This window comes from Schistocerca nitens, chromosome 4, assembly GCF_023898315.1.
Source record: "Schistocerca nitens isolate TAMUIC-IGC-003100 chromosome 4, iqSchNite1.1, whole genome shotgun sequence".
NCBI classification, from domain to species: domain Eukaryota; kingdom Metazoa; phylum Arthropoda; class Insecta; order Orthoptera; family Acrididae; genus Schistocerca; species Schistocerca nitens.
In genome coordinates, this window is record NC_064617.1 from 890,958,758 (window position 1) to 890,970,906 (window position 12,149).

At 39.1% G+C, this 12,149-nt stretch overlaps 1 protein-coding gene across 1 annotated transcript in view; it reads left to right on the forward strand.

Annotated features, from left to right (window-relative positions):
• LOC126253433 (regulator of MON1-CCZ1 complex-like) overlaps positions 1-11,635 on the forward strand; it is a 107,682-nt gene extending 96,047 nt beyond the window's left edge. The window contains exons 14-15 of the mRNA XM_049954774.1: positions 9,878-10,032; positions 11,515-11,635. Coding sequence (XP_049810731.1) covers positions 9,878-10,032; positions 11,515-11,600 — 241 coding nt within the window. The 3' untranslated portion in view covers positions 11,601-11,635. The remainder of the gene's footprint in view (positions 1-9,877; positions 10,033-11,514) is intronic.
• The last annotated feature ends 514 nt before the right edge of the window (positions 11,636-12,149 follow it).

Consider the following 12,149-nt stretch of genomic DNA (forward strand, 5'->3'; position numbering starts at 1 on the left):
GAGATGCTGAAGAAACTTAACTGACAGACTCTTGAAGATAGACATGAACTATCCTGAGAAAACATACTGACAGAGTTTCAAGAACCAGCTTTCAACATTGACCCTAGGAATATACTACTACCCCCTACATCTCACTCATGTAGGAATTGCAAAGACCACATTAAATTACAGTGGAACCTCACGTAATGAGTGCCACCCATAACATGCAGTTTGCATAACAAGCAAAACAAATTGTAAAAAAGTGACTCTTCTAACAAGGGATGTTTTGCATAACGAGTGACGACAATTTATTGTCACATCACTAGCCATTCATGCCCGGTGGGGGAAACATTCAATAATATGAACACCTTTCACCCAGCAGCATATGAGCAATAGCTTTAGTATGTACTGCAGTCTGGATGTAGTGCTCTTTATGTTACTATCCTAGAGCAGCTTGTTATCACACATTTTTCTAAACTTGTATTAACAAGTGTTTTTTCATACGCAAATTTTAATAATCTTCGTAGGAATGTCCTCAAAGATAAAGCCGCAAGAAGACCACCATAAGAGAAAGAAAATGACATTAGAAATGAAACGTAAAATCATTGAAAAACTTGAATGTGGTGTGAGCATTGCTGATTTAACTTGCACATGCAGTTGATCTATATCAACCCTTTGCACTATCCTCAAGAACAAGGACAAGATTAAGGAGATAGGTGCTTCAAAGAGAGTGACAAGAATATCCAAACAACAGTTTCGTACTCTGAACAACCTCAGAAGGTTACTCCTTATATGAATATATGAAAAGCAGCTTGAAGGTGATACTATTAACAAGAACATCATTTGTGAGAAGGTGAGAATGATTTTTTGCTGACCTCATTGAGAAGATGCCAGGATCATCAATGGCCAAAGAAGTGTTTAAGGGAAGCTGTGGGTGGTTTGAGAAGTTTATGAGAAGAACCTGTATCCATGGCGAACGAGCCAGTTGCAACACAAAAGCAGCAGAGAACTTCATCAGCAATTTCAAGATGCTTGTAGATTCTAAGGGTTATCTGTCGCAACAGAATTGTGATGAGATGGGTCTATTCTGGAAAAACATGCCAAAGCGTACCTTCATAGCAGCAGAGGAGAATACATTGCCTGGTCACAAGCCAATGACAGACCGTCTCACACTGCTATTCTGTGCCAATGCAAGCTGTGATTTGGAAATTAAATCTCACTGCTTTTTACCATTCAGAAACCCCATGAGCCTTCAAGAAGTGTAAAGTCCAGAAGATCAGGTTAAATGGGCTTGAGTGACACATGATCTTTTTTGTGATTGGATCAGTGAAGTGTTTGGTCCTTCAATGAAAAAATATTTGCTTGAGATGAATCTGCCGCTCCATGTCTTGCGTGTTATGTACAGTGCTCCTGCCCATTCTCCAGGCTTACAGCACCACTTCATTGAAGAATTTCATTTCATCAAGATCCAAATTCTGCCTCCCAACACCACTCCATTACTCCAGCTTATAACCATCAGATTATTTCTAACTTTAAGAAGCTCTAGACTGAAGCACTCTTCGAGCATTGCTTTGAGCTGACTAAAGCTATCAATCTCATTCTCAGAGAGTTTTGGGAATATCACTTCAACATCACTGCCTGCATCAAGATGATCGAAAAGGCATGGGAAGGGGTTACCAAGAGAACTCTTACTTCTGCTTGGAAGAAGCTTTGGCCACAGTGCATTGTTGAATGTGACTGAGGTATTTGAGTCAGTACATGTGGAGCCTGTAGTCAATGAGATTGTGACTTTGGCCAAGAGCATGGGACTAGAAGCGGATAACAATGAGCTTGTGGAGGATCACAGGCAAGGAATGACCACCGAAGAGCTTGTGGAGTTGCAGTATATTTTGCAACTGAAAGTTGTGGAGAGGAGTTAGTGATTAACAGCAAAGCAGCAATCTTTTGGGGCAATAAGAGAAATGCTGAAGGCGTAAGAATCTGTTGCATCATACATTGAAAATCATCACCCCAGTAAAGCAGTGGCTATGTGCTCTACAAATTTATTTGACTATAATGCTGTTGTGTCACATTTTGGCCAAGTGTTGAAGCATTGCAGAAACAAATGACTATAGACAGTTTCCTAGTAAAAAAGAATTAGTTATGTATCCTGAATAATAAAGTATCATAAATACAGTTTTATAACTGAAAATATAATTTTCTTTACGTTAATGGCATGAATAAGATAAAACTCTTCCCCCATGAACCATGGACCTTGCCGTTGGTGGGGAGGCTTGCGTGCCTCAGCGATACAGATGGCCGTACCGTAGGTGCAACCACAACGGAGGGGTATCTGTTGAGAGGCCAGACAAACATGTGGTTCCTGAAGGGGGGCAGCAGCCTTTTCAGTAGTTGCAGGGGCAACAGTCTGGATGATTGACTGATCTGGCCTTGTAACATTAACCAAAACGGCCTTGCTGTGCTGGTACAGCGAACGGCTGAAAGCAAGGGGAAACTACAGCTGTAATTTTTCCCAAGGACATGCAGCTTTACTGTATGATTAAATGATGATGGCGTCCTCTTGGGTAAAATATTCCGGAGGTAAAATAGTCCCCCATTCGGATCTCCGGGCGGGGACTACTCAGGAGGACGTCGTTATCAGGAGAAAGAAAACTGGCATTCTACGGATCAGAGCGTGGAATGTCAGATCCCTTAATCGGGCAGGTAGGTTAGAAAATTTAAAAAGGGAAATGGATAGGTTAAAGTTAGATATAGTGGGAATTAGTGAAGTTCGGTGGCAGGAGGAACAAGACTTTTGGTCAGGTGATTACAGGGTTATAAATACAAAATCAAATAGGGGTAATGCAGGAGTAGGTTTAATAATGAATAAAAAAATAGGAGTGCGGGTTAGCTACTACAAACAGCATAGTGAACGCATTATTGTGGCCAAGATAGATACGAAGCCCACACCTACTACAGTAGTACAAGTTTATATGCCAACTAGCTCTGCAGATGACGAAGAAATTGATGAAATGTATGACGAGATAAAAGAAATTATTCAGGTAGTGAAGGGAGACGAAAATTTAATAGTCATGGGTGACTGGAATTCGTCAGTAGGAAAAGGGAGAGAAGGAAACATAGTAGGTGAATATGGATTGGGGGGAAGAAATGAAAGAGGAAGCCGCCTTGTAGAATTTTGCACAGAGCATAACTTAATCATAGCTAACACTTGGTTTAAGAATCATGATAGAAGGTTGTATACATGGAAGAACCCTGGAGATACTAAAAGGTATCAGATAGATTCTGACCACAATCTATTGGTTATGAACTGCAGATTGAAACTGAAGAAACTGCAAAAAGGTGGGAATTTAAGGATATGGGACCTGGATAAACTGAAAGAACCAGAGGTTATAGAGAGTTTCAGGGAGAGCATAAGGGAACAATTGACAGGAATGGGGGAAAGAAATACAGTAGAAGAAGAATGGGTAGCTCTGAGGGATGAAGTAGTGAAGGCAGCAGAGAATCAAGTAGGTAAAAAGACGAGGGCTAATAGAAATCCTTGGGTAACAGAAGAAATATTGAATTTAATTGATGAAAGGAGAAAATATAAAAATGCAGTAAATGAAGCAGGCAAAAAGGAATACAAACGTCTCAAAAATGAGATCGACAGGAAGTGCAAAATGGCTAAGCAGGGATGGTTAGAGGACAAATGTAAGGATGTAGAGGCTTGTCTCACTAGGGGTAAGATAGATACTGCCTACAGGAAAATTAAAGAGACCTTTGGAGATAAGAGAACCACTTGTATGAATATCAAGAGCTCAGATGGCAACCCAGTTCTAAGCAAAGAAGGGAAGGCAGAAAGGTGGAAGGAGTATATAGAGGGTTTATACAAGGGCGATGTACTTGAGGACAATATTATGGAAATGGAAGAAGATGTAGATGAAATGGGAGATAAGATACTGCGTGAAGAGTTTGACAGGGCACTGAAAGACCTGAGTCGAAACAAGGCCCCGGGGGTAGACAACATTCCATTAGAACTACTGATGGCCTTGGGGGAGCCATTCATGACAAAACTCTACCATCTGTTGAGCAAGATGTATGAGACAGGCGAAATACCCACAGACTTCAAGAAGAATATAATAATTCCCCTCCCAAAGAAAGCAGGTGTTGACAGATGTGAAAATTACCGATCTATCAGTTTAATAAGTCACAGCTGCAAAATACTAACGCGAATTCTTTACAGACGAATGGAAAAACTGGTAGAAGCAGACCTCGGGGAAGATCAGTTTGGATGGATTCCGTAGAAATGTTGGAACACGTGAGGCAATACTAACCTTAAGACTTATCTTAGAAGAAAGATTAAGAAAAGACAAACCTACGTTTCTAGCATTTGTAGACTTAGAGAAAGCTTTTGACAACGTTAACTGGAATACTCTCTTTCAAATTCTGAAGGTGGCAGGGGTAAAATACAAGGAGCGAAAGGGTATTTACAATTTGTACAGAAACCAGATGGCAGTTATAAGAGTCGAGGGACATGAAAGGGAAGCAGTGGTTGGGAAAGGAGTGAGACAGGGTTGTAGCCTCTCCCCGATGTTATTTAGTCTGTATATTGGGCAAGCAGTAAAGGAAACAAAAGAAAAATTCGGAGTAGGTATTAAAATTCATGGAGAAGAAGTAAAAACTTTGAGGTTCGCCGATGACATTGTAATTCTATCAGAGACAGCAAAGGACTTGGAAGAGCAGTTGAACGGAATGGACAGTGTCTTGAAAGGAGGATATAAGATGAACATCAACAAAAGCAAAACGAGGATAATGGAATGTAGTCAAATTAAATCGGGTGATGCTGAGAGGATTAGATTAGGAAATGAGACACTTAAAGTAGTAAAGGAGTTTTGCTATTTAGGGAGTAAAATAACTGATGATGGTCGAAGTAGGGAGGATATAAAATGTAGACTGGCAATGGCAAGGAAATCGTTTCTGAAGAAGAGAAATTTGTTAACATCGAGTATAGATGTAAGTGTCAGGAAGTCGTTTCTGAAAGTCTTTGTATGGAGTGTAGCCATGTATGGAAGTGAAACATGGACGATAACCAGTTTGGACAAGAAGAGAATAGAAACTTTCGAAATGTGGTGCTACAGAAGAATGCTGAAGATAAGGTGGGTAGATCACGTAACTAATGAGGAGGTATTGAATAGGATTGGGGAGAAGAGAAGTTTGTGGCACAACTTGACTAGAAGAAGGGATCGGTTGGTAGGACATGTTTTGAGGCATCAAGGGATCACAAATTTAGCATTGGAGGGCAGCGTGGAGGGTAAAAATCGTAGAGGGAGACCAAGAGATCAATACACTAAGCAGATTCAGAAGGATGTAAGTTGCAGTAGGTACTGGGAGATGAAGAAGCTTGCACAGGATAGAGCTGCATCAAACCAGTCTCAGGACTGAGGACCACAACAACAACAACAAGATAAAACTTTTAGTACTTTTTCTGCATGGAACACATTATATTACTTTACATTAATTTATATGGGATAAATTGTTTCACTTAATGAGTGTTTGCATGACGAGTAAGGTTCTGGAACGAATTATGCTTGCTGTGTGAGGTTTCACTGTAATTACTGTATGCCCAGAATCATTTAACAATCATTCTTCCTGTGCTCCATACATGAATGCAATGGGAAAAAACCTTAACTATTAGAGTAGGCCTTACCTTCTACCACGTATTTCACAGTGGTTTTCATAGTATAAATTTAGATATGATTTGAAACAACTAGTGACTAGTTATTGGTATCTGACGCAACTTCCCAAATATCTGGGGTTTCAGTCAGAAGTGATTTGAGGTGAGACAACCACAAAAAACTAGCCTGGCAGAAGGTGGTTGCCAAACTAAGAGTTACTGAAAAAATCTAAGAAGAGTAAGTCCTGCATGAAAGATGTTGCCTGCAAAACCCTTGTCAGTCAATTCGTGAGTCTTGTTCATGTGGCTGTATGATAACCCTGTGATTCAGCAGTTTGCACAACTCTTGTTGTTAGTCTTATCCCATTCAGTCAGTTTCTTCCATTCCGTGAAATAATCTTTATCATAATAAAGCTGAGATACATCATAGCACGAGTCATGTTATTTACTGTACAACCATTCCAATGAATATATTAATGATGATTGTTTTGATTACTGTGTGTAATGTCCACATTTCATCTTTTTTCAATTTGTACAATGCAAAATACATACAATAATGTGTAAACAGCCAAGCAGTATTTTTGTTTATTTTTTTAATTATGATGCACAGCCTGCTTCTGGCCAGTGGCCAGTTGCAGCTTTTTCGGTGATGAATGAAATTGATACTGAAGTTGCACATTGCACAATGAAGACTGTGCAGAGTTTTTTTCTATTAAATAAATAAACCCAATATTAGTAAACAGTCCATTAGTAATCAGCCAAACAAGGCATACCATCTGTAACAGAGTTTATGGCTGCGTTATTTCTGCAGGCGGTCAATGGGCTTTCCAAAGTAGTATCCTAACACAATGCAACCCCATTACCCCAGGAGATAGTATAATTGTCTTCCTGACATTTTTTTCCTCGTTGGAGCATTCTGCTTGTGTATGATGTAAATGTCAGATGAAATCTCTTTTCACCACAATATGTTTTTACAGTTGGAAGAAATGATTCTTAACACTTGCAAAACCATAATACTTCCATGTTAGCTGCTTGGAAAAAAATAAATGATCAGGTGAGACATTCTGCACCCTTTCCATTACTCGCTGCTGATAAACATTTGTTCATGTCATATAGGTATAGTATGCTAATGTGTTATTAATTGTGATCTGTGATTGTTCAGTTTTTACAGGTTAGATCAACTTGTTACTGAAGAAATAATTTTATTGAGTTCTAAAATCACTCATCACATTAGTATTGCAGTTTTTTATGGTAATAATTTATGATTATAGAGAATTTTGGTAATAGAGGGTTGGATTTATCTTCTCTCAGATGCCTTATGTTGTGTATCTTTCCCACTTTTTTGCTGTCCAAACACTTCGCACTCTGGCAGCTTTGAATACACTTGTTCCCACAATCTGCTTTCATTTAATGTCAGGTCTTACATATGCAGTGTGACTGAATATATAATGCTTCTAAACAACAAATAGTGAGTGTCACAGTGCATAGCCAATGCCCCAGTGGATGAATGCTGTCTAGTGGATCTTACGCCACCTCTAATTCAATTCCCTAATAGTTTGTACATCAACTTCCTGGCAGATTAAAACTGTGTGCCCGACCGAGACTCGAACTCGGGACCTTTGCCTTTCGCGGGCAAGTGCTCTACCATCTGAGCTACCGAAGCACGACTCACGCCCGGTACTCACAGCTTTACTTCTGCCAGTATCTCGTCTCCTACCTTCCAAACTTTAAAGAAGCAGGAGAGCTTCTGTAAAGTTTGGAAGGTAGGAGACGAGATACTGGCAGAAGTAAAGCTGTGAGTACCGGGCGTGAGTCGTGCTTCAGTAGCTCAGATGGTAGAGCACTTGTCCGCGAAAGGCAAAGGTCCCGAGTTCGAGTCTCGGTCGGGCACACAGTTTTAATCTGCCAGGAAGTTTCATATCAGCGCACACTCCGCTGCAGAGTGAAAATCTCATTCTGTTTGTGCATCGTTTTGGGAAAAGTTATGTAATAGTGAGATATGGACAGGACTGAAACTGGAGAGGCATTGTATGTAGACTTTGATACATGGCACTTACTGGAATTAAGGAAAACGTGGAAGGGAGGACCCACCAATATAACTTTCTTTTCACTCAACCTGTTTATTTAACAATATATATGCTGTGTTTTACAGATGATCGAAGCATTTAACCATAAAATTTTCTTTAACAAAATAAACAAGTTTGCAAAATTCTTTTGACCTTAAACATTAAGTTGAATAAGCTTTTAATCTTTGCAAAAGAAATCTGAAGTGCTGTATTGCAGAACAGCAAACAATGTGACAATGATTACAAGATGTCCGGACTTGCAGCCTGCCTGTTATTGGGTGAAACAGTGGTGTTTACTACCACACCAAACACAGTCTGTCTTATTAAATGCCCTCCTGCAAGCCATGAATACTATATAAGCACCATTGATGACAAGAGTGTTTCAATTACTCAAAACAAATGACTTAACTTTTAATTTGAAAGCTGTATGTCGAAAGGTTCGGGGTCCAGATGTTCAACTGTGCTTAAAGGTTAAAGATTAGCAGACAATATGACAATGATAAGGCTTACTTCTAAGCAGTCAACCTCTTAATTTCAATCGACAAACAAGGTGCGACTGGACCACAATCCGTCCCTTCTGACAGTTGACTAAAACCCTGGTAAAGTTGGCTGTTAATATTTTCAAGGTTAAACTGATTGTCAATTATTAAGACTGCCCTGAAGGAATGTCTTAAAACATCACTTGTGAACATGTATTGAGAACTCACTCAGTGGAACCACAAGATCCACCTAAAATACACCAATAATGACCTGGTCTTTCAAACACAGAAATGAACAGCTTAGTACAACAGGTTGTTCAGATTATAACTAATGACTGGGAAATGCAATTACAATCAAAGAATTGAACCGGTTAACAGCTAAATCTAACCACAAGGTCCTTCATTTAACGGCAACCTGTGTCTTAGTACAATTGTTCCAGCTGTATTTACGACCAAGAGCTGATTAATTAGAACATTAATGATTGAGTACAAACCAGAAAGGAAAGGCAATATAATAGTGGGACAAATTTTCAAATGACAGCTAGTGTCTTTGTACAGTACTACTCCCTGTGCTTATGACCAAAGAGCCGTTCGAGTAAAACTCTGAGGGTCGGGTACAAACCAGAAAATAATAAGGAGGGCAGGTAGACAATGAAACAAATCACCAAAAGAATTACAGAATGTTACTCCCCTTTATCAGCAAGCAGTTCCATGGTGCGTTGCAGGAGTTACTGAGTGGTGCCGATGAAAGCGAGGTAGTTCGATTCCTGGCGGGGTCAGGGATTTTCTCTGCCTCGTGATGACTGGGTGTTGTGTGGTGTCCTTAGGTTAGTTAGGTTTAAGTAGTTCTAAGTTCTAGGGGACTGATGACCATAGATGTTAAGTCGCATAGTGCTCAGAGCCATTTTTGAAAGCGAGGTAGGAGAGGGCAGCCAGGCCACAAGCGGTTGTCCGACACGAACATTGCCAACCAAGCGACAGGATGTTGGTCTGCTACTTGTGAAGTACTCCGGTATCTTCACTCTGCGCAGGCCCTCCTTGTGCAGCTCATGGCTTCAGCCGCTCGGATCTCGTGACCACCTCTTGTTGTGACGCTACCACCAATCCCCAAACTTCGTGCTTCACTCCTCGGGCCGATGAACCCCATATATATATATATATCAGTAAGCGAAGACCTTCTAAGGGCACAACCCACAGATACCAACTCTTCCACATAGATATTGGCAATGGGGCCACAGGAGGGATAGTTGATACTACACCTGAGCCAGTGGTGCCAGACAGAACAGTCTACTAACTCAATGGCGCCACGGCTCAGACTTGATATTATCCATTCTGAAAAAGATACACAAGTGGAAGCAAGTTGGGGACAGTAAAGTAAGTACTGGATTTTATTGTGGCATATTTGAAGTTTTAGTTTATCATCATTCACTATTAGCTATCAGGACCATTTCAGATACAGGAAGTTTGAAAAGTTCATCTTGTGTATTTATAAAGGTGAAAAGAATGTCTTTTGAAAGCGTCAGTAACTAGATAGCTTTTGAGACTACAAACCTATTTTTAGTTGGTTTGGGAATTAACTTGTTATTGGTAGCCCTTATAAGTGAGAAAATAATTTGGTCATTTCATGTAGGCAGTTTTGTATTGTTATGTGATATACACTGATCACAGTATTAATGTTTTAAATATGATGTTCATTATAGGTTTGTACGAAGTGCGGGTGTTGCTGATCAAGTCTCATCTCGCAAATTTCTCGAAGCTGCAAAATCATGTGGTGATCCAGCAATATTTTATGCTGTTTTCAAATTTTTTGAAAGCAGAAATCAAAGACTGAAAGGAAGTGCTTCATTTGCTAAAGGTCAGTGTTACCTATAAATTTTATGTATCTCTTGCCATCACCATTAATTTTTGTTATGGTTTACTTAATGGTCCTATGTGAGCAGCACCATAAGAAAATTCATGAAAGTATTTTATAAAAATTTAAAGTTAAGATTTTGTTTTTTGTTTACCAAGTCACAAGCCACTTTATCTTCTAAACACAGACTAATGCATTTCTAGGGATGTATAATAAGGGTAGGTAAGCCATTTGAAAACAAAAGTAGTACTCAGCAATGCTGTACAGTGGCAGCAGTGGAAAAAAATGGATGATTAATGACTGAAGTATATAAATCCTGAGGTATAAGGAGAAAAAAAAAGAAGAAGAAACTTTTAAGAAATGTACATATATGTGATGATACAGCAAAGACAGGCCACTACAGATATATCAGCCGGCCGCGGTAGCCGAGCGGATCTAGGCGCTACAGTCTGGAACTGCGCCACCACTACGGTCGCAGGTTCGAATCCTGCCTCGGGCATGGATGTGTGTGATGTCCTTAGGTTAGTTAGGTTTAAGTAGTTCTAAGTTCTAGGGGACTGATTACCTCAGAAGTTAAGCCCCATAGTGCTCAGAGCCATTTGAATCATTTTTGCAGATATATCCGGATGAGAAAATATATCAAGGTACAATATTTGCGGATTAAGAGTGGGCAAATGTTCTGATGTCCACAAATAATTTTTAATGTTGAATTATGACTCTAGGCTCAGTTTTTTTCTTCCAAATGTAACCATATAATTTTCCTGTGGCACTGGAAAAGTCTTCATATAGGATTTCAGTGATGTAGCATGTGTAGAACTTTATCAAGTACTAACAGTATAAAATAACCACAAAGTATTGGGGGTGATGTTTGCCATAAACAAACACTATATCCATTTTCTTGACTGCAGTATACATTGTGAAAGTCTGAATAGTGTCATAAGCAAGCTGTCTGGTCACAACAATAGCTGAGAACAAACTGATGGGCTTCAAGTGCATATATCATACCTAAGTTGTGTGTGTACTTAAATTTGGTGCAGTGGTTTGTGGTACTGTTATCTTGTTACTATTTGATCGAATCACTATTTGAAGTCCTCTTCAAAAGCTCTTTGCAGTGCTTCAGAAAAGAAACAGTTCCATTAAAAAAAAATCAGAGTTATAATTTGGCACGTATTATCTGCATTACATTAGAAAATTTGCTACATTATCTGATAAAACTTAGCAAAAAACATCTGGATGTATTTGGGGTGGCTAGTCCTAAGCGCATCACCCTGTATGAGGGTTGAGACGACTTGCCACACACTAGTTCTTCAAATGAAACACATCACTTATGAAACAGATGTCACCAAAAAACGACTTTCTACAACATAAATTAGACATAACAAGGGGGAAAAAAAATTACTACATGCCAATTTGTCGCATATTCCAGTATTAAAATCACATGGACCTGCTCTTGTTTTTCATATTTTGATTTTTTTTCTTTTGCAGGTGAACATTGTGAAGTATATGTCAAGCATTTCCAAGCATTATTTGGAGAATCAGCGCTTGCTGCTGGTGACTTGTCAGCCTATTAGTTAATGCAAAAATGTATATTTTGTTATTTGTTTACATAATAAATATTTGAGTTTTGATTGTCATTTTGTTTACCATTTGAATTCTTTTGTACAGTTATAAGTTATTTCAAGATAAGGCAGGTGTCATTCTGTGCTTAAAAAGAAAAAGAGACAAACAAATTCCTAATGGCTGAGTCAAGTGTTAGCTCTTTGTGGAATTTGATTTATATGTTTTTGGAGTCTAGAACGTCTTAATTGTCCTGTTGAGAATGGCCTTCCTGATCATGGTGCTCAGCTAGTTACAGTATATGACATAGCTCCATTCAGTAATTCAAAACTACCATCCAAAGTTGTGCGTTCAATTTATGACTCAACAATTAGAAATTTCAGTGAAAATCTTCAGCAGTTAGACTGGGATGAGGTGTACAAGGAACCTGATGCTAATTTAAAATATAACTTATTTCATGATACACTTGTAAGAGAATTTGAAAACTGTTTCCCCAAGAAAGTAGTTAAATCTAATTATAAGAAACCATGCAAAAAACCTTGGCTTACTGAAGGAATAAAAAT